The following is a 21,273-nucleotide window of genomic DNA, read 5'->3' as shown; positions in this document are numbered from 1 at the left end:
GAAATTAGCATTGGAGGGACGTATGTTGTAAGACCCCCCCCCCCATCCGACAAGGTTTTAAAGGCTCTTACCATGGTAAAGCTAAGAGTCCCATGGAAGGTTTTAGTCAGGAGTCTGTCAGCTATGCTTGTTTCTGAGACCCACTCCCTACACCCCCATGGTCACTTCATTACAAAGAGCTACCAAGTCCTGTCTGTCCCATAGAACTGGCTATGAGAGAGCACAAACCACCCTATTTGTTTGCAGGCACCCATCTATATTTATTATGTATAAAGTGCCTTCCGAACCATGCTGTACAAGTACAATAAAGATCAGAATTGAAGACAGGCGCCACCCACAGGCACACAGCCTAAAGTTGCAATCTGCTGTGATATACCTCCCCACTACTACGACCAAAATTATCATACTTTCACCTCCTCAAGATGTCATTTATAGGCCTCTTTTATTCTTCTCTGCCTTTCTCCACGCCAGGCTAGGAGATACATGTAACTGCTCTGCGTCTTCCTCTACTGACAATGCAGCTTGCAAAAGACCAGGGGAAAAAGACCCCTGCTCTGGCCGAGGCATATGCCTATGTGGGAAATGTCAGTGTGACGACAGGGATCAGACCAAGCGTTTTGAGGGCATGTATTGTGAATATGACATCTTCCAGTGTCCCCGCACATCTGGGCTCCTTTGCAATGGTGAGTTAGACCTTACTGGTGGCAACCTTACTGTTTACAGTTCTTTTGCAAGATAAACTTCTTCAGCTGTGTTCACAGCTGGAAATTCTGGAGGACATCCTCATGTTGATAAAGGAACATTCCTAAAGGTGGTCTCCTCACATCTGCTACCATAATTCTAATGTCTGTGGTGACAGTTCTTCTGTCAGTAACCACTGTTTCCTCAGAAACGGTCACTTTGCATTTAGGACTGTAGCCACACTTTGTTGTGGAAAAGGACTACCAGATTTTCAGCAAGGGCTTCAAAGAAATGAATGGAAATTCTTCATAATAAACAGAAACATCTGAGAATAATTTTAAATGGCTCATGTGAATTTGGTGTAGTAGAAGAGGAAGAGTTGGTTCCTATATGTTGCTTTTCTCTACCTGAAGGAGTCTCAAAGCGGCTTACAGTCGCCTTCTCTTTCCTTTCCCCACAACAGACACCCTGTGAGGGAGGTGAAGCTGAGAGAGCCCTGATATCCCTGCTTGGTCAGAACAGTTTTATCAGTGCTGTGGAGAGCCCAAGATCACCCAGCTAACTACATGTAGGGGAGCGTGGAATAATTTTCCTGTGATTTGGAGAGAGAAGGAACCTCAACGGGGTCTAATGCCATAGGGTCCCCCATCCAAAGCAGCCATTTTGTCCAAGAGAACTGATCTCTATAGTCTGTAAATCATCTGTAATTGCTTGTCAGGCACCAGGACGGGTGTTTTCAGGTGTCATTGTGCCCACAGCTGCTATGGTGGGGACTCCTAGGATAGAACCAAGGAATGCCAGCTTCTGTGGGCCATGCTAGTGGTAATAGTTTTGTTATTTTCTGTTCACCGATCCATCATTAATATTATGCTCACAGTAATTGATTTATTACATTTTTATCTCGCTCTTCCTTCGTGGAATTCAGAGTGGGACGTGTAGTTTTCCCTTCTTTCATTTCACCCTCAGATCAGCCCTGTGCGGTATATTAGCCAAAGAGAAAACAATGGGTTGAGGATAAGAACCAGGGTCGTCTGAATCCTAGGTTAACACTGTAACTGCTATTCCCTCATGGCTAGGAAGTGAAGAAAAATATCCACATACAAACTGAAGGGACGTAGAGCAAATCAAGCCTGAATTCTCCCTAGAAGTTAAATGATCAAGCTGAGTCTTATCACATTATGAGGAGATAAGATTCACTGGAAAAGCCAAAAATGCTAGAAAATTTGGAGGCACCAAGAAAAGAAAAAGACCCACTATGAAATGGATTGACCCTATAAAGGAAGCCACAGCCCTGTTTAAAGACCAGAGTAAGGTTGTTAATGAGAGGATGTTCCAGAGGACATTAATTCATAGGGTCGCAATAAGTCAGATGTGATTTGATGGACGTGAACACACACAACCTTGTTTGGAAGCCACATAAATTATAGCACTAAGAATCCCTGTTTTCTTCCTCTGCACAGAACGGGGTCTCTGTTCCATGGGCAAGTGTGTATGTGAAAATGGTTGGCAAGGCTCAAGCTGTGATTGTACCACAAGCAACGAGACCTGCCTCACCAGCAATGGGGTAAGTAATTTGCTAGTCCTTAGCAGTCTAGGCAGCAAGGGTCCATGAATGAGGATATGCATATTTTTAAAATGTTTCACTTTCTTTTAGTCTGTACAAAATTACTCTGCATAATATTGTTTGGGGATGAGGAATACTATAGTATACCTTGGTGTCATCAGATCTTTAAAGCTAAGCAGGATTGGTTCTTGGAAGGGAGACCACCAAGTAAAACTCTGCAGAGAAAGGCAATGGCAAACCAGGGTTTAAGCACTTGCCTTGAAAACCCTGAGAGGTCACCATAAATTGACTTGATGGCACTTTACATGCACATGCATCTTTGCTCTTTATCCCAGCTGAGGTGTGTAATAATTGGGCATAATAATGCACTGGAGTATATTTGTGGTCACTGTTGTTGGGTTTGGTTGGTATCCACATCTAAGAGCTTCACCTTACCTTTATGTACATGTGCAAAGAATCTTAATGTATTTTAGTCAAGCCCTTGCCTGCTGTCTTGAATCATTCTATCGGAATCTTATTCCAATTATAAATTGCTTTGCTTCATTCTGTCTCTCACGGAACTGACTACATTATTATTGTGAATATGTTCTATTTGCATAGTTAAACATAGGTGTAAGGAAAGAGTCCTTCTCTGACCTGGGGTTCTCTTCTTTGTTTTTTTTTAAACAAATGTTTATTCTAACAAAATATTATTCCTCTTTGTTTTTAATGTTCTTCCTGGAAACAAAGCCAGAAGTCCAAACTCCATTATTTTAAAAAATCTTTGGATACAGCATAAACTACAAGAAGCATAAATAGTTGTCCTTATCTTTTGCAGTTAATTTGTAATGGACATGGGAGGTGTGAATGTGGCAGATGCATCTGTGAGAACCCTACCCTCTTTGTTGGACCCACCTGTGATATCACCTACTCCTTGGTAAGCTAAAAGGCCAAGCTGATGGCCATTTTTTATCTTGTATTTAGTGGCCAATATTCTTGCTTTTCTTCCCTAGGAAGGCGCTGTAACTCAATTCTAGTACCCATCTGTTTTGCAGGCAGAAGGTTCCAGGTTCAGTCCTTGGTATCTCCAGTTAAGACCTAGTAGATAATGTGTAACGTCTTCCTGAGAGCCTGGACACTGCCATTCAAAGAATACCAGTCTGACCTAGTATAAGGCAGCTTCATTTGTTTGTATTAGTTTCAATAGGAAGTCAGTTAAGCAAGTTGGACATGTAAAGTTGTCAATGGCTTCTACAGAAGCCTGGAGGTAAAAGTCCTGGCTCTTTAACAGAGGTCTGAGGAGAGCGTGCAGGTCGATCAATCAATCAGTCAGTCAATCAATCAATCAATCAATCAATCAATCAATCAATCAATCAATCAAAGGAGTGTTATTTACTGCGTGATGTTATCTATCTCCAAGCCATGGAAAGCTTCAGATATTCATTTTTACACACTAAGTCCCAACACATTTTTCTGTAGGCCTGTTGGCAACCTCCCCTACCCCCCCCCCCCCCCGTATACAGTGGAAGACAATTATGCTACACAAAGGCTTTCAGAAGACAATGCCCTGCTCTATAACTTGACCATTTCTCCATAAGTACATACTGCCACATCAGCATTCTTAAATTATCAATATTTGTAAAACTTTCATTTCAATTTTTAGCTGTTCCAGAAGTAGCTCTGAATTTATTGCCCCGTTACCTTGCGTTTTCTGGCTCAACTTTCCCTGTTTTCTTTTGGGGACTAACTCACAGTTTTCAAGTGTAGAATTCCCAGAATTGAATTTTGTTTCCCAGTGCCCTTTTGTGGTGTCAGCATTGCATGTACGCCCCATCCCACCAAGACCCCTGAACAACAGTCTGATTTTTTAAGCATAGTTTTGTATTATGAAGCTGATCTTTTAAAAACTTAATAATTTTACTGCATTATAAAATGAGCAATATGGCTTGATTCAGCTTTCCCCATGCAATTGCCAATTTAAGTTTCTTTCCTTTTTTTTTTAGTCAGTGGGTTCTGTTGCCTTCCTTTTTATATTCATTCTCTCCCCCCTTCTCTCCCCCTATAACTCCCAGTATATTTGTGATAACAATTCAGTATTTTAAACATCTGAATGGAATTAATTGATTGATTTGATAATCATGGAAACTCAACATGTGCAATATTTCCATGTAGCATGCTTCATAATTACTGAATAACACAGTTATGAATTGGTATATCCAGTTTAACAATTACAAATGTACTACTTTTTTTTAGGCATTTGTGGGAATCTTCATTGGCCATTTTCTTAGTTGATAACTAAGGAAGAGCAGATAACCTTTGAAAAGATGGCAACCATGCTGTTCCCTGTGATACATCCAGTCTTCTTTTACAATAACATTACTGTACATGAGCCAAAAAAGAATATTCTGTCACTGAGGAAATACATGAGAACACATTTAATTATTTGTAATTATTGAATAACATTATGAATTGATGTATCCAGTTTGACAGCCACTGGCCATGGCACAATACATCCAGATTTTTACAGTGTTATGTTATAACATTACTGCATTTGCACACAAAAACAAGAGGTTTTGTTGCTGACAAAGTACATGATGACACAGTCACACAGACCTTTTCAAAGGAAGCGTGGAACACACGGGGACGGTCAGATACAAATTCAAGGGGAAATTCCCCAAAATTAATGCCCTTTTGCAGAAGGGGTGCCACAAAGTGGTAGCAACAGCTGGGGATTCAACTTGCTGTGAAACAGCAGCAACTCCAAGCTGTGGAAAAGGTCTCGGCAGAAGGCCTGTGCATTACATACATTTGATATATTACTTTGTATATTTCCATTTTGATCCCCCATGATTGTCTGTTCTCTTCTTTCCATCATTTCTCTGATGAGGTGAATTTATATATTTCTCTCAAGCAATCATCCAACGGTCAAGCATTCTGTAAATCTCCATTCTTGTGATGTGCTTCTTTGACTGGATGCCTTCTTCTGTTGAAAAGGGCTTTCAGCAAGAGTGTGAAGATATGCGCAGCTGTGTTCAGTGCAAGGCTTGGAAGACTGGAGAGAAGAAGGGACAGGATTGTATAGGATGTCCTTATGATATTAAAAAGGTGGATGAACTGACAAAAGGTATGAAGACTTCACTGCCTGCTTGACAGTATAATATGGGCCAGTGTATACATTGCACTGATGAGAATAAACATTGTCCAGGAAAGGAGGTAGAGAATAGTCATAGCCCCAATTCACGCTGTTGGGTCCATCACATAATATCTACATGACAGCTTAGGTATGGGGGAGAGCTGTTACAGATCAGCTGTCCTAGCCAGAACTTCCTTATCTTGTGAACATTTTACTTATCAACTGAGAAATAATGATTCATGTTTTTCCTATAAGCAGTGATAGGCCTCTTCACACCCTCAGGAGACTTGTGAAGTGACTCCAGAATGGGCATAAGATCATGCAGCAGCACTGCATACTGACTGGCCTAGCCTTGTCCTGAGGAATTCTTGGCATACCAGTGCATTTATTTTCTTAATTTTATATGTTTACTAGAAAATAAACCCGCTGTCGATGAAATACAGCGGGCCCTAGCAGAGGGGGAGAACAGACTGTGGGGAAGGAAGGAAGAAGAGGAAAGGAGGAATGGGAGGGAGAAAAAAGGGCAAGGGGTGGTTGAAGGGATGGGTAGGAGGGAGAAAGTAAAGAAGAGAGACAGAAAGCAAGTGAGAGGGAAAGACAGAGAGACAGGAAGGAGATGGAGAAATACAGGAAGTCAGGAAGTAGGAAGGAAGAAAGGCAGGCAGGCAGAGAGGTAGGTGAAAGGGGAGGGGACAGGGGGGGTGTAGGTTGGGGGGGGAGAATCGGGAGGGGGAGGGGGGAGGAAAGAGGGGGTAGAGAGGAGTGTGTGCGTGGATGTGTGGGGTGGGGGAGAGGAAGGAAGGAAGGAAGAAGGAAGAAAGGAAGGCAAACAGAGAGATAGGTGAGAGGGGAGGGGCCAGGGGCGGCGGCCAGGGAGTTTTGTGTGTGTGTGTGCGTGTCTGTGTGTCTGTGGTCACTGGGAAGCGGTGGTGGGGCGAGGGGGGCGGCCAGCGGCGGTGGGGAATGGCCAGTGGGAAGGGACCCCAGGTGGGAAAGGAGCAGGGATGGGGCATCTGCGACGCCGCGTCCCTGCTCCTTTCGCGAGGGCGAGGGGAGGCCACTGGGAGTACTCACCATCGGGGAAGGCTGCTTCTCCTCGTGTGTGGTGAGTCCCCGGGCGGGGAAGGCGAGGCTGGGCCAAGCAGCCAATGGGGAGCCGCACGGAGCTGCTTGGCCCTGGAGTGACACTTGGAGGGCCCAAGCTTTGCGGCTCCTGATTGGGCCCTTTGAGTTTTTATCCCAGACAGAGCCCGCCTTTTCTCCTTCCCCTTAGGGCTTACTCTTTTATTTATTCCGCTCCGCAGGAGCGGTTAAAGATACCCTTTCTTTTTAGCTAGATAGTCTTGCAAAACCTACATTACATACATGTTACATTTTTTACTATGCTCATTGACGCAGGGCAACCCTTGTACTGATTGATTGTACTTAGGGTTGCCTTGTTTAGCAACAAGTGGGAGACTGGGATACGGGGGGGGGGGGCTTTTGTTGATGATGGTGTGAAGACACCTGTCTCGGAATTGCTGGAAATTCTGAGGAAAAAAACATAGATTCCTAGAGATGTGTGATGTCTGCTCTGAGCTTTCTCAGAAATTATGCCATGGCTGTCACCAACAAATATATATTTCTAAAAATTCTCCCTCCAAACACCATGGCCACATGACAATTGTACTTGTAACATTTTGTACAGGAGGTTAAGCCTTGTTTTACATGGGTGGAAGGGAACCTCTGCCAGTAGAAGTGTGTGTGTGTGTGTGTGTGTGTTGATTTTCACAGATTCTCTTCTCCAGCTATAGATCCTCACATTGTGCCCAGTACATTTCTGGGGGTCCTCTAGCCCCACAGGCAATGTTTCAGGCTAAAACAGGAAGGGGAAGATAGGGAAGTTCTGCTCAGTGAGTTGAGCTCCATTCATTGTTCTTTGAGTCTATTCCAGCATTGATAAGCTTTATGAGTAGTAAGGCTTTCTTATAAAACAAAGTGTACTGAACCACGTTTTTGTCCAAGGTAAGGGAATTCAACCTGCTGCTTCTTACAACATCCACATGACTTCATGCCAAACATATGGTGAATGGTATAAGCCCTGTGGATTGTTGAGGTAATTTCTAAGGGCCATTCTGCACAAACGCCAGTGTAGCCAAATGTATGCGCTATTGTAAAGCGCTACTATTAATAGCGGCATGTCTTGATAACGCACACAGTGGGAAAAAAGGCTCTCCCACTAGTGCTGTTTTCATTACCCACAAGTTTCCGGTCTTGCCTGAATCACTACAAATTTGTGGCATTTCTGCCGGCCTCTGGCCATCAATCAAACTGAAGAGCCAATGAAATCGATATCCTAGTGCCACCAAAAACCTCTTTTCCCTTAATTTTTGTTTTTAAAAACCGAAAATACAAGTGGCAACGAATATGTGTTTACTCATTGCTCCATAGAGAGCCATCTTTCGGTTTCTCTTCCCAAAACATACCTTTATCGGACAAAACATGCCACGCTCACGTGTATTTGTTGACACGCGTTTCCGTTAAAAAAAAACTTTTTTTTCGAACAATGACTGTGGGTAATATTTGAATATATATTTGAAGAAGGGTGCTTTCTGTTTGACACTGCTGTATTAGTTGTCCAGGAACTTCTGTTTAAAAAGCCGTGTGCTCACATGTTCGTTGCTATCGGCAGCTTGAAGAGAAAAAAAGCCTTCCCCGTCTCCCGGAAGGTTGGGTGCAGGAGCGAAGGAGGAACCTTCCTCCTACCGCTATATTGAGAATGCACATGTCTTTTTCGTATGTGTTGCAGGTTGTTCTCAGGAGTCAAGCGGTTTTTTTAGGGGGAATCCATTTTTTATGATTCCCCCAAAAGCGCTACATTAAAGCGATTTTTGCGGGAGTGTTGCAGGAGTGTTGCGGATTGTATACAACGTCATGCATAATGTTAAAAAAAATAGCATTACATAACAGTTAGACTTCAGCAACATTAGCACTGCGTGGAATGGCCCTTAGTATTTCAAAACAGTATATCTTCTTCATCTCTGGTAGGAGCAAAAATGTCATTGAACCTAGAAATTTCTAAGATGCTTTGGTGCCATATCACTGTTTTATGTCCACTACAGATGACAAGGTAAGAACAATTTGTTCCTTCCAAGATGAGGAGGATGACTGCATTTACCGTTTCACCAAAGAGAATCCCAGTGACGGAAGCAATGCAACTGTTCTTGTACAAAACAAGAAAGGTAAACAGAAGGGGGAACGGGGGAAGAGATGCTGTTGAATATTGAAGCAAGATGCACAGACTGTCTGTTATTCCTTAAGTCCTTCCCCTATTATTCCAGAGCATAGTGTTTTATGTATGTACTAGCTTCAAAGCCCGTTAGTAATAACGGGATTTGAAAGGTCCCCCCGCAGTGCCGAGCACACCCAGTGCCCCAGGGAGGCTGCGGGTGTGCTTGGGGGCTGCGGGGAAGCCATCCCCAGCCCCCTCCCCCCAGGCAAGGGTGCAGCTTTCCCATGGCTCGCCAAGCACACCCGCTGCCCTTTCAAGCACATCTGCTGCCCACGGCAGGTGTGCTTGGTGGGGCTCAGGGAAGCCATGCACTCGTGGGGGGAGCCCCCATGTCTTCCTGGTGCCACACCAAGCACAGCTGCCACCTTGAAAAGGCAGTGGATGTGCTTGGCAGACCGCGGGGAAGACATGGCCGGCACCCTCCCCTCCTCACCGGAGGTCCTGTCGTCGGGGTGCCAGTGAGAAAGGGCCTGCGCTCCCTGTGGGGGGGACTGGCTAGAACTCTGGCCTTCCAATTGGGCCCTCACCTGCACCGGCCCCACCCACTCTCCACCCACAACCCCCTTAATGAAATATGTTACCGCTCCCCGAGCGGTTTAAAGATAGTCTGGGGTCAACCTAGGCATACCTTAATATTGAAGGCATGACCAAAGCTATTAATCCTGTCTCTAGATACCAGTCTGAAAACTGGATTTCTGACCATGACAGGGACTCATCGTTATATATCTTGATGGTGGCATGCATGGAGAAAGTGCTTCAGCCTTCTCCCAATAACATTTTCCTGAATTGATGGGGGTTGGGAAAGGAGTGAAGTTGCTTCACAGTTGCAACACATTCAAGATCTGATTGGAGCACTGCATGGGTGGGAAATGAGGAAATTATGTATGGCTGTTTGCAGGACACAAGGGTGGGAAGTCTGTAATATGTAGAGAAGTTTTGATGAATTTCTCTGCCTCTGCCTCTCTCCCTCACACCCCTCATTGTCCCTGCCCTTGTTTCCGGTTTGGGCCATATGATCTCCTTCCTAACCATAAAAAGGTTTCTGTCATTCCAGAGTGCCCGGCAACAAGCTTCCTTTGGCTTATCCCCTTGCTAATTTTACTGATGCTGCTCCTGGGACTTCTTCTTCTACTGTGTTGGAGGTTCTGTGATTGTTGCAAGGTAGATCACCTTTCCACTTCAAAAGCTTGCAAAGTGTCATGACCTAAAATGAATGTTTTGCATCAGTGCTATTGAGTCTGGAGCCACTTGCCAGGGAGCCTAAGCAGTTTTCCTAGCGTAAAGCAACCTGAGCTAGTTCTTGCTGGGTTTCACCCCATCACTTTGAAAGTACCCAAACCAGAAGGCGAGTCTTATCACATCTTTGTGGGACAGATTGTGTCCACATTGTACACATCCTATTGTACCCATATAGGTTTTCCCTCTTTCAAAGAGGTCATTGATAATAATGATTTAATTAGATGTGTTTTTGATTTATTGTTACACTCTGGACCAAAATATCAGTGGAATTATAACTGATGTTAATCTTTGTTACCCAGGCTACATTGCTATGTCCTAGATGCAAAAAGGAACAATAGGAAGAGGTTGCTGAGAAAATGCAGCAATTATAAGGGAGATTCAGAATAGAACTCATAGGACTCTGGTGGGACCAGGGCACTGGGCTGTGCCTCATAAGAAAGAGGCGTGATCAGTGAACAGGCAGTGTTTAGTGGCCCATACTTTAGTTTATGCTGCTGAACCAGTACATGTAGTACATGAAAGCGGTATGGAAGGAAGGCTTGTGCACATATTGTGACAGAGGAAGGTTCCCGGTAGTAGATTGATGTGAAAAACTTTGCACACTTTATTCTTTTTTCATTTTATCTCTTAGGCTTGTTTGGCCCTGCTGCCCTGTTGTGCACGAGGTACATTTTCTTTAAATTATACGTGGTTTTTGGGGTGGAAGCCAGGAATGTTAGAATGGTGTGCTTACTGTAGGATTTTCAAGGGAAAGGGTATTGGTTTACTCTAGAATAAGGTTGACAACAACTGAGATGGTATAAATTACGAGGTATTGTCTTATATTGTTTGGCTAATAGTCCCATCTGCTCCGGTACTATCAACCTGAACTCTACTATATAAGTATTGTTCCCTGAGATTATTTTCAGAGATATTGAGAATCTGGGACCTCACACCATCAAACATATGCAGTGTCTTGAATTATGCACTGTATGAATAGTAAAAGATCAAGCCCATGGGATGATATTGTAGGGAAAAACGGAGTCACAGCTATTGATGGAGCCTTTAATGATATGTGTATGATGGATGGCAGCACAGCGGTGGTGTTCTGCATCAGTGTTCTGCATCAGTGATACTGATGTTTTCAAGCATATTTTTTATTTCTTCTAAACCCTTCTCTTGAGAAGGTAAGCAGTAGATTTTTATTACTGCTCAGAAAAAGTGCAGGGTGGGACTTTTGTGCACAGGATGGGTTCTACCTTGAGAACAAAGTCCCATTCTGATTACCACTTTGCACACATCCACATGGTACGACTGCAGTTAGCTGTAGGCAGTCAGTAAAACTCTATAGGGTACACTCATATTGCATGGTTTAAAACTGCATGTATTTTAGTATATCACATGTCCTGTGATCTTTTTAGCATGTACAATATTCTACATGCTAAAAGCATGACTTGTGACGCAGATAGTAAGAAAGGCCAATTGAGCATTTTTGCAGTTTCAGTATCCCATAGTTCATAGATAGCAAGGAATAGGTTAGTAGTGAGATAGTATAATAGGACCTGATGAGTGAGATAGTATAATAGGGCCACCTAGTTCCTTTCGCCCAACTAGAAATGCTAAGGGAAAAACACAGGGAAGGTCTATGACTCATGGTAGAGCATCATCTTTGTATGCAGGAGGTCCCAAATACAATCCCAAAGAACTATTGTTCAAAGGATCAGGCCGTAGGTGATGGGAAAGACTTCATCTTGAGATGCTGGACAGCCATTGTGGATGGAATGGAGATTACAAACCTTAATAGCCTCCATATAAAAGTAGCTTATTGTGTACCTTGTAAGGTATGAAGCAGAAGTAAGGTGTTCCTTCTTGGATAGTGAGCTCATCCTATTCCACTAAGTCAGTGTGAAGAATTATGGAAAAGTTCAGACCAAACTTTAAGAAGTGTACATTCTAACTCTACTACTTCTTCTAAAGGGCGCACTGTGGGTTTCAAGGAGGACCACTATCTTCTTAGGCAGAGCCTAATGTCCTCAGACCACCTGGACACTCCTATGGTGCGCACGGGAAACTTGAAAGGCAGAGACGCAGTCCACTGGAAGATCAACAACAATGTGCACAAGCAAGGCTTCTCTACCCTAGCTCTCAATCCCGAGGATATGAGTGAGTGCCATTTTTAAGAGATGGAGAAAACATTGGATAGTAACATTGGGCCTGTTATTGAAGCCAAAAATGGCAATCCTTGTCCCTTCAGAATCTGTTACTGATTCAGATTTGTGGTCATACATATGACCATCACATGAATGCTACCCCAGAATGCACATTGATCAGTTGCTTTCTAGAATATCCCCTAATGTCAAAATCTTTAAAATATATCAAATCTGAAAAAAATATTAGGCTGATCGGAAGAATCCTCCCTGGTTTCTACAAAGTTTCTACCATGAAGGAGTATTTTTTGACATTATTTATTTTTGCTATTTATAGTCTGCCTTACTCAAACAAGAGATTTCATCAGATGCATTCTTTGGTGGTGTTATTATTTATTTGTCATATGGCATGCAAAGTGTAGCCAGTAGATTCAAGGATTGTCTGGCAACCAGGCAAAAGACGTTCAGAAGTAGTTTGCCATTGTTTACTTCCACCTCATGACCCCTAGTGTTCCTTGGAGGAACTCCATCCAAATTCTGGCCAGTTTCCAAGGATTGGCCTTGCCTGCAGGACTATCAAGGATACCTGCACTGCTTTCCTCCATAGCTGACCCTTTTAAATCGTGCTTATGGGAATTGTAGTTAATGGACATGGACACTTTTCCATGGAGATAAACAGTCTTCTGAATGCCAAAACTACCACCTTTCCCCCTCTGAGGTATCCTGCTCCTTGTAGAGAGTGGGCAGGATGGACCACAGCAGACTGCAGGCTCCCATGCAAACTTAAAGCCCCCACAATACCACCCCTTCCCCTGTGAAGGTTTTATTTAATAACTGGCAAGCCCAAAACGGGAGCCTCTGCCCATAGCCTGAAGCAGCCCTGATTCCTCATTCTCCTGCAACCCAGAATCAGCATATCAGACTCATCTGCTTCGCAAGCTGGATAAACTTTCAAACAGACCCCCCCCCCCCAGGCTTGGTCACTGATCAGAGGTAGAGCTTTGTAGTCTCAGGAGCATTTGCAGAAGGCTGTGGAGGAAATACCATGCATGCCACGGGGGAACTTCTACTACTTTACATAACAATACAGTTGGCTCAGTTGCCAGGGCAAATGGCATGTTCACGTGATCACTGACAAAGGCAGAGTATCAGTGGCAGGTACAGGAGCTCCCATTGGTATACAAGGTACTGCAAGCAGAAAAGGGGAGGAGACCAAAAACACACAAACATTTATGCATAAAAAAAGACCATCCTCAGTGTTGTTACACAAGAAAAGTTACCGTAAAACAAGTTTCAGAAGCCTCTCTAAAAAAAACGCAGCCCTTGCAATGCAAAAACGAAAATAATACAATGGGTTTCATGCTGTGAAAAATTGTGCCATGTTAAGAATTAAAAAGTAAGATGTTGTTTTTGGCAGTCTTTTTGCAAGTTTTCTGTGCTGAATAATACACCCAGGTCAGTGCTTCTGACCTGGGTATTCTGACCTGAATGTATTTTTTGACATTATTTATTTTTGCTATTTATAGTCTACCTTACTCAGACAAAATCCTAACCCTTTATAAATGCATTGCATTGGTTTGTGTTGATGCAAGAAGGAGGTGGGTGATCCTCCTAGTTCTCCCTACTCACTGCAACCTTCTATGATGCGTGGCATGTTTGTTCACAAAACTCTCTTAATACCCACCACTGAATTTTCTGGGGTTGCTTGCGGAAGGGGAAGGCAGAGAAACATCCATCACCTCAAGGTGAAACTCATATGACCTAACCTGTGGGACAGGACTTCTCCACAACCCTACCCGTGTATTATCAAGAACCATGATATATTTTATTTATTTTGTAAAATTTATGTCTCACCTTTCTGCCTTCACAAGGGCCACCAAGGTAGTTAACAATGTCAAACATACACGATCAAATCACATTTTTAAAACCATTAAAACCAACACCCCAAAATACATCAGCATCGTCCTCTGAACCATTGCAGAAGGCGCCTTCCAGCCCTCAGCCCAGATAGGTGATCCAGAAGGATAGCATAATCTGTGGTACATGCCAGCACCATCTGAAATCTAGTGCTGATGCTGCAGATTCGCGAACTTGTCCAGATGCTTAGAATTTCATACATTTCAGAACCAGCAAATCTGAAATAAGCTTTTCATGCTATTCAACAAAATTATACCTTGTGATTGGAACCGTGCATACAATTGCTTTACTAAATGGGTTTTATGCAGTTTAACTGTGTGCAGGATCTCAGCCCCAGGATTTTAAGTTTGCATTAAGTACACAAAACAATCTGCAGTCCCATTGCTTTGTGCTTGCCAACAACCATGGGGAGAAAGCTGACTAATTTCATTATTTCTAGTTCCATATGGGTTGTCGCTCAGATTGGCCCGGCTCTACACCCAAAATCTTGCAAAACCAGATAGCCGTGAACACCAGCAACTGCAAAAAGAAGTGGAAGAGAATGTACGTAGCAGAAAGCAATGATGGCTGTCATGTTTGCTCTTAAGGGGTAGGAGAAAACACATTGGTAACTTCCACATGGTCATGATTCTCAGTGGCTGTCTTGTTGCTGCTACAGCTGCTGATTACATGCACTGGCAATAGAGCTTCCAGATGGTGGGCTTCCCCCTGCCTTTTCACTGCTCCAGCTATTTCCTCCCCTCAATGGATGAGATCTGGGGGAAATCTCCAAATCTCAAGAAATGCTGTACTGATATGTCAGGTACCCATTTTAAAGATTCCTGAAAAGCCCCCTGGTGGTATAGGATGGGAAATGGCTGCTGCAGGGGGGACCAGGTTGGGAAACTAGCCTGTATGTGGACAAAACTGGGAAAGATCTGAAGTCCAGGCACTCCAACATCGCTGAGCTCTTACCAAAAAAGATCATAGTAAAATAGGTTTTAGAAAGAATGTGGCAAAGCCAGGGAAAAGCTGGAAGTTACCTGAAAGTGCCATAATATGTTGTGGAAGCAGGAAAAGAAGCCATTTTCCATTCACATCAGAGATGTCCCAAAAAGTTTAGAAGTCACCAATGCAACCAGTGTGAGCTTCCTTTTCTTGATTTTGGGTTTAGAGGTCAATTGGGGATCTGCCTGGTAAGGGGAATAGCTGAAAATGCTCTCCCTTTTTCCACATGCAGAATTGGCTTCAGCAGATGGAAAAGAATGTTAAGAGTCTTCTTCCCAAAGAGAACAAAACCTGATAATTAACTGTGGCTTCATGGGTGCTGGGAGGGTATCCAAAATCCCAGGAGGAAAGAAAGTAATTAACAGCAAGAAAATTACAGGGAGAATTGGAACATTTGCTGTAGGGGACTTATTTCTTAGCATGCCCATGGGAAAGGATTTTAATGGGAAGCTCAGTTTCAGGTGTTCTTCCAATGGTGGTCCCTCGGTATTTGGGTGAGTAGAAATGGGATTTCATTTACACCACAACTTTTACATGTTTTGTTATTTCTCATGAGAATTCATAACTCTTTTTGTTCTCTTCGTAGTTGAGTGAGATTTACAGAACTGTCCCTGGAGCCCACAAACTTCGACAGACAAAATTCAGGTGAGTGAATTGAAGAGTGCAAGCAAAGAGTTGTGAAAATGCAGTGGGTTGTTGTTTGTTATTTTTTTAAACAGGGAAGAATGGTAACCATTTCAGAATGTAATTAAGTCTTGGAGATATAATGGGTGTCTTATAGAGAACTCTTGCATTGATTGTCCCTTGTGATACATAGTAAAGAGAGAATTGGCATGGGTTTCCCATTAGGGAAAATTCACCAATGGGGTAGTAAGAATTTTTATCACCTTTAGTTTTCGGTAGGAGGGACTGCTATAAACTGTATCTGACAGAGCAAACCAACAAAGTCCTGTGTCTCTCCAGAGATCAAAGTTATTCATCTGATCTGTTTTCTCCTCAGGTTACAGCCAAATTCTGGGAAACGGTAAGCCCAAAAGCATTAGAATACAGGTGTGGACATGTGGAAATTTTTCACTGCTGTGTCTGTTGGGGGGGGGCATTACCTGAACCTTAGCAAGTGTGATACCTGTCTAAAAATTACCCTTAGTTCATCCACTTTCTGCACTGCAGTATTCATGTTGTTAATTCAGTTCTCAATACTGTATGAGGGCAGGAATGGTCTTAGCCAATGGGTAGCAGGGGCATTTGTCTCAGATCCTGTGCTGGTGGGGGGAAGAGAAAAAAGAGCAGGCTTTGGCTGCCACTGTTTGCACCCATCCTGTCCCTAGCTCTGGCAGCCAGATCAGTATCCTCGTGGGCCTGCTCCATCTGGAGCTAGGGCAGCTGGCTGTGAGACTGTTCCCACTTACCTCACACGGGGTAAGACTGCCCTTTGCTTGGCCCTGGTTTGGTCCTCCCAAACCATTCACCCTATCCTTGGAGAAGAGGCAGCAGTAAGGTATATTAAGACATGCTGAAGACTTAAAACACATCAAGTTTAAGAGACTCTGTAGCATCACTCCCAAAATGATTTTAGTAAAAAGTTTTGTATTCAGAGTGCCCTCATTCTCTAAATTGTGGTTTATTCAACTTGTTCATAAATCAACCTCTGGGAGGTAGGAATGGTGGCTGACTGATTTCCCGTGAAGGAATGATATGTAGCTATAAACATGCCATCCAATATGGAACTTCAGTGATCCTTATATGGATATATATTTGGGGTGCTTCATGTCAGATAGTGTGGTGTAGTGGTTAAAAGTGTGGCCTCCTCCACGTGAAGCCAGTTGGGTGATCTTGGGCTCATCACAGCCCTGAACTGGTCTCTGTAATCTGGAGATGAGCTACCATTCTAGGGGATCACCAGGCCCCACCTGTTAGATGACACCCTATTTCCAGAGACAGAGTTGACAACCCTACGGTCACTAGTTTACAGATTAGGTGTACTTGAAAGTCAAGTTTGCACTGCATGGTTTGCCTTGCAGACACAATGTTTTGCTAATAAACTATGTGAAGCAAGCTTCATACCTATATTGTCCCCATCTCCAGGCAGGACCACACAATTGTGGACACTGTGCTCACTGCCCCCCGCTCATCCAAGAAGCAGATTGTGGACGTAACAGAAAAGCACATCTCTGGAGAGGCTTTCAATGACCTGAAAGTGGCACCTGGTTACTATACTGTAATTTCAGACCAAGGTAGGAGATGCATGCTACATTTTGGCCTGCTTTTTAATTAAGTTCCTTAATTCAACCAAGACTGAGGCTTGCGATGCAGATTCAGCTGACTGAATGCTCCTTAACAGAAAAAAAATCTCCTCTCCTTTAGCCTAGCCTTCTCCTTAGCTTTCAACGAGGAAGGAATGGTTGCTATTTTGTTTATTAGATTTTTTTACCCATCGTTCCCAGCAAGCTGGCTTGCGGCAGGTTACAACATTAAAAACCCTGCAATAAAATATAAACCATCCGTACATTAAAAACCTATCCTGCCATCAATGACAGCCCTGATCCTCCCTTTCCCCATATGTTCCGAAAACACCACCCATCCATGTAAGTAGGAGAAAGGCCTGATGACCCAACCAATCTGAGGAGGGGCCCCTGATCTTGGCTGTCACCCGGCCTCAACCAAATGCCTGGTGGAAGAGCTCCATCTTTCAGGTCCTGTGGAACTGTGAAAGCTCCATCAGGGCCATCAGCTCTTCCGGGAGCTCATTCCACCAGGTCAGGGCCAGGACCAAAATGGCCCCGGCCCTTGTCAAAGCCAGGCATACTTCTCGTGGGCCAGGGACCACCAGCAGATTCGTACCTACTGAGCGCAAAGCCCTGCGGTTCCTCAGATATGTGGGGCCAAGACCATGGATGGCTTTGAAGATTAATACCAAAACCTTGAACCTGATCTGGAATGCAACTGGCAACAGTCAGTCATGTGAATCCATAGCCTGGGGGTTGGTTCACATTTTACAAATACATATGGCAGATACATGAACTGTCAATTAGACATGAGAGTTCTGCACTGAACACTTAATTCCCAGGCACATACAGGCTGGATTTGGATCAGGACCATGGTATGCAGGGAGAAGAGCTTAACGTTTTCCCCTGCTTGCTATTTTCCCAACCTGAAAATACTGTGAGAAGCTACTGTTTGCCCTGGTGGTGAAACTTAAGGGGCCATTTCAAGCCACGGTCTGAATCTGAATTGGGTGAACAATAAAAGAGGAAACAAAATAACCCAACCTGTATAAACAAGCTAGGAGCTGAGCAGCAGAAACATATGCTAAATATTAAAATACAAATATTTATTCTATTCATGTGCACATTAAAAATTTAAAACATAAACATTAGTCTCACACTATTGCACAAATCTGGGGCAAGTTGACACATGGATGAACTACCCGATACAAAAAAACAGACCCCCAAGAGGGGTTAAAATGCATTTGGGCTTTTTGTATCAGGTCATTTATCCATGTGTCAACATGCTCTGGATTTGTGCAATAGTGTCAGACTAATGTTGATGTTCCAAAAATGTTAAATATGCACGTGAATGGAATAAATATTTGTATTTTAATTTGGATCAAGAAATACCTGGAGACTTTGAAGGGTGGAGCTGGAAGAGGGCAGGATTTGGGGTGGGGAGGGACCTCAGTGTTGTGTAATGCTATGGAGTTCAACCTGCAAAACAGCCATTTTCTCCAGGGGAGCGGATCTCTTTCATCTGGAGATTCTAGGGGATCCACAAGTCCTACCTGGGGACGGCATCCCTACTGGGAATTAAGTTTCCAGCATGGAAGTCCCATGCCCCTCGTGTCCCACATGAACTTTGTAACATGTGAATTAGTCTTAAAAAGATTTAGTCCAGAAGGACTAAAAGATTAGTCCAGAAAAAGTTCTGGACTAAAAGATTAGTCCAGAAAAAGATTTAGCACTTCTATGAAAACTGGAACTTTGATGACAGCAGAGGGATACTGTCAGAAACATCTCCTCTCTCCTCATGATTCCCTTCTGTCTCCCTCTGCTTCCATTCAACCGCAGATGCCCAGGGCATGGTTGAGTTTCAGGAAGGAGTGGAGCTGGTAGATGTCCGGGTTCCCCTCTTCATCAGGGATGAGGATGAGGATGAAAAGCAGCTGCAGGTGGAGGCCATTGATGTTCCTGTGGGGACTGCAGTGATTGGTCGCCGTCTTGTCAACATCACTATAATTAAAGAACAAGGTAAGTATGCTAATCCGATGGAATCCGATATGATTGCTCTTAACTCTTTCCTCCTTGTCTGTTATGTAACAACTAGAAGTAAAGCTTGGTGCGGTCAGGAATGCACCAAGTAGGGGCTTGGGGGGAGGGATTTAAAGAAAGCGGGTACAGAGAGGCATCTCTGTGAACCCAGCAGGGGTAGGGGAATTAAAGATGCTGCCAGTGTCTCTTAGCACCAGGAAAGGTGGTGGCCGGCTCCTTGGTCCCGATGCCGCCCCTGCAGGGCGCAAGGAGGCTTCTCTCCGCACCCTGCAGGGGGGGACTGAAAGAGACGGCCAGAGTCTCTCCCCATTGGGAGAGGCGTTGGTTGGCTCTTTCCCCGGTGCTTCCCCTGCAGGGTTCCGAGAGACTTTCCTCTGCACCCTGTGGGGGTGGGGGATTTTTCCTGGTGTTCCGAACTTTTGAAAGTCTTCTGGCAGGCGGGGCTTGCTCTGGAGTATTTGGAACGTTCAGCACATCATGAGAAATACCAATCACTCTTTATATAGATAGATATATGGTGAACCAAGACTACATTTTTAATTATGTGTTCAAAACTTGGACTCCTGAAAAAGGCAAATGTAAAGCCCTATTTTGAATGTTTTTACTGCTTTCTAGGTACTGAAATATACATACTGATGATGCTTTTTAAAATCTGAATTTTAGATACAGGCATTTTTGTATGTCAAATAGGAATGTCAATCAAAAATAAATACACTAGAACATTATTTCTCCAGGGTGACTGAACTTGCGTGTGTCTATGTGGACAGTGCTCAGGAAGACTATGAATATTTTGGGGGATATATACATATATATGATTCAATTTAAAAGAAAAAGCAGAGTCATATGTACAACCTCATGACATTGACTTCTACATAAGTTAAATTTCCTAGCTCATGATATCATGGCTCACCAACAACCAATGTGGAACAATGTGGAAGTTCATTTACCACCATCCTGCCCCAAAGAATCTATGGTATCCCAATTCTCATGTTCCTTGTAGGAAGGAGTAGAGCTGCTACATGTCCAGGTCTGTAAAATCATGCATCCTGGCATATTAATTCAGGGATGCCCATCATCTGCTAATCTTGGCACCACTGATTTCAGACTACAGTTCTTTTATTGGCTGTTACCATAGATGTTGTAGAATATCTTTGAGTGGTTCATGTATCTGAAAACTAGATGGCAGTAGAACGTTAGGAAGCCAGGTAGGAAAATATTGGAGTGTCACTTTTATGCTATGAGTATGGGCAGTAAATTAATCTTAATGTTATGCTTACATAAGAAATATTGTGTTTGTGCAGTGCTTGCACATAGATGCTGTATTACTATTAATAACAAACACCTCATTTTTCTTTCTGTTTAGCCAAAAGCATCATTAGCTTCCTAGAACCAACTTATTCTTACAGCCGCTTTGACAAGCTGGCGAAGATCCCTATTAGTCGTGAAATACTGGAGAATGGGAAGTCCCAGATAACGTACAGGACACGAGATCTCACTGCTCAGGAAGGCAAAGTAAGGACTGTGGAACCGTCTAAAGAGGAGAGTGCATTTCTAGCTATGCTTTGTCCATTAAGTGGCTGTAATTTTGTGCCTTGCGCCAAATGCACACATCACATGACACAGCCTGATGCTGCATCTGATAGGCAGTGCTGGTAGTAAACTTAGAATCCTGAAACTTCCTGTGGAGCAGTCAGTTCTTGCGCTTCCAGGTAAGAATGGGGAAACATGTTCCTATTGACTCTTCTAATAGGGGAGACAAGAGGTTGGGTTTATGCTCCTGACAAATTTCAAGTTCTCGGTGCAGTTAAATTAACCTACAGTTATCTTAAAGCCAGAATCTGCCTCGGAAATTCATCATGAATTAGCAAGTCCTATGATAAATGCCTCTTGAATGATCCTTTTGTGATACACCCTCCCCTCTCTGTACAAGGACCATATGAAGACTGTTCATGTTAATCTGGACTAGGAGGAATTATCACATAGAGACAGGTGTGGAGTTTTACACTCATTTCCCATTGCACGTAGGTCCTGACTCCCATTCAGACAGATTGCAATATCTGCATCTGTTCTACATTTTTTGTGCCACTTGTCAAAAATACTTGGAGCAGGAA

General features: G+C 43.5%; 1 protein-coding gene across 8 annotated transcripts in view; it reads left to right on the top strand.

Moving 5' to 3' along the window:
• Positions 1-21,273, top strand: part of ITGB4 (integrin subunit beta 4) — a 102,151-nt gene that overhangs the window by 41,477 nt on the left and 39,401 nt on the right. For all 8 annotated transcript variants that reach the window (XM_077327774.1, XM_077327777.1, XM_077327778.1 and 5 more), the window contains exons 14-27: positions 472-683; positions 2,142-2,245; positions 3,063-3,161; positions 5,219-5,348; positions 8,459-8,578; positions 9,683-9,789; positions 10,499-10,532; positions 11,824-12,009; positions 14,350-14,453; positions 15,484-15,542; positions 15,898-15,921; positions 16,983-17,131; positions 18,962-19,141; positions 20,526-20,674. In XM_077327774.1, coding sequence (XP_077183889.1) covers positions 472-683; positions 2,142-2,245; positions 3,063-3,161; positions 5,219-5,348; positions 8,459-8,578; positions 9,683-9,789; positions 10,499-10,532; positions 11,824-12,009; positions 14,350-14,453; positions 15,484-15,542; positions 15,898-15,921; positions 16,983-17,131; positions 18,962-19,141; positions 20,526-20,674 — 1,657 coding nt within the window. The remainder of the gene's footprint in view (positions 1-471; positions 684-2,141; positions 2,246-3,062; positions 3,162-5,218; positions 5,349-8,458; positions 8,579-9,682; positions 9,790-10,498; positions 10,533-11,823; positions 12,010-14,349; positions 14,454-15,483; positions 15,543-15,897; positions 15,922-16,982; positions 17,132-18,961; positions 19,142-20,525; positions 20,675-21,273) is intronic.

This window comes from Paroedura picta, chromosome 3 (genome assembly GCF_049243985.1).
Source record: "Paroedura picta isolate Pp20150507F chromosome 3, Ppicta_v3.0, whole genome shotgun sequence".
In the NCBI taxonomy this organism is placed as follows: Eukaryota; Metazoa; Chordata; class Lepidosauria; order Squamata; family Gekkonidae; genus Paroedura; species Paroedura picta.
Note: the sequence above shows the minus strand (reverse complement) of the source record. Positions and strands in the feature narration are given on the sequence as shown.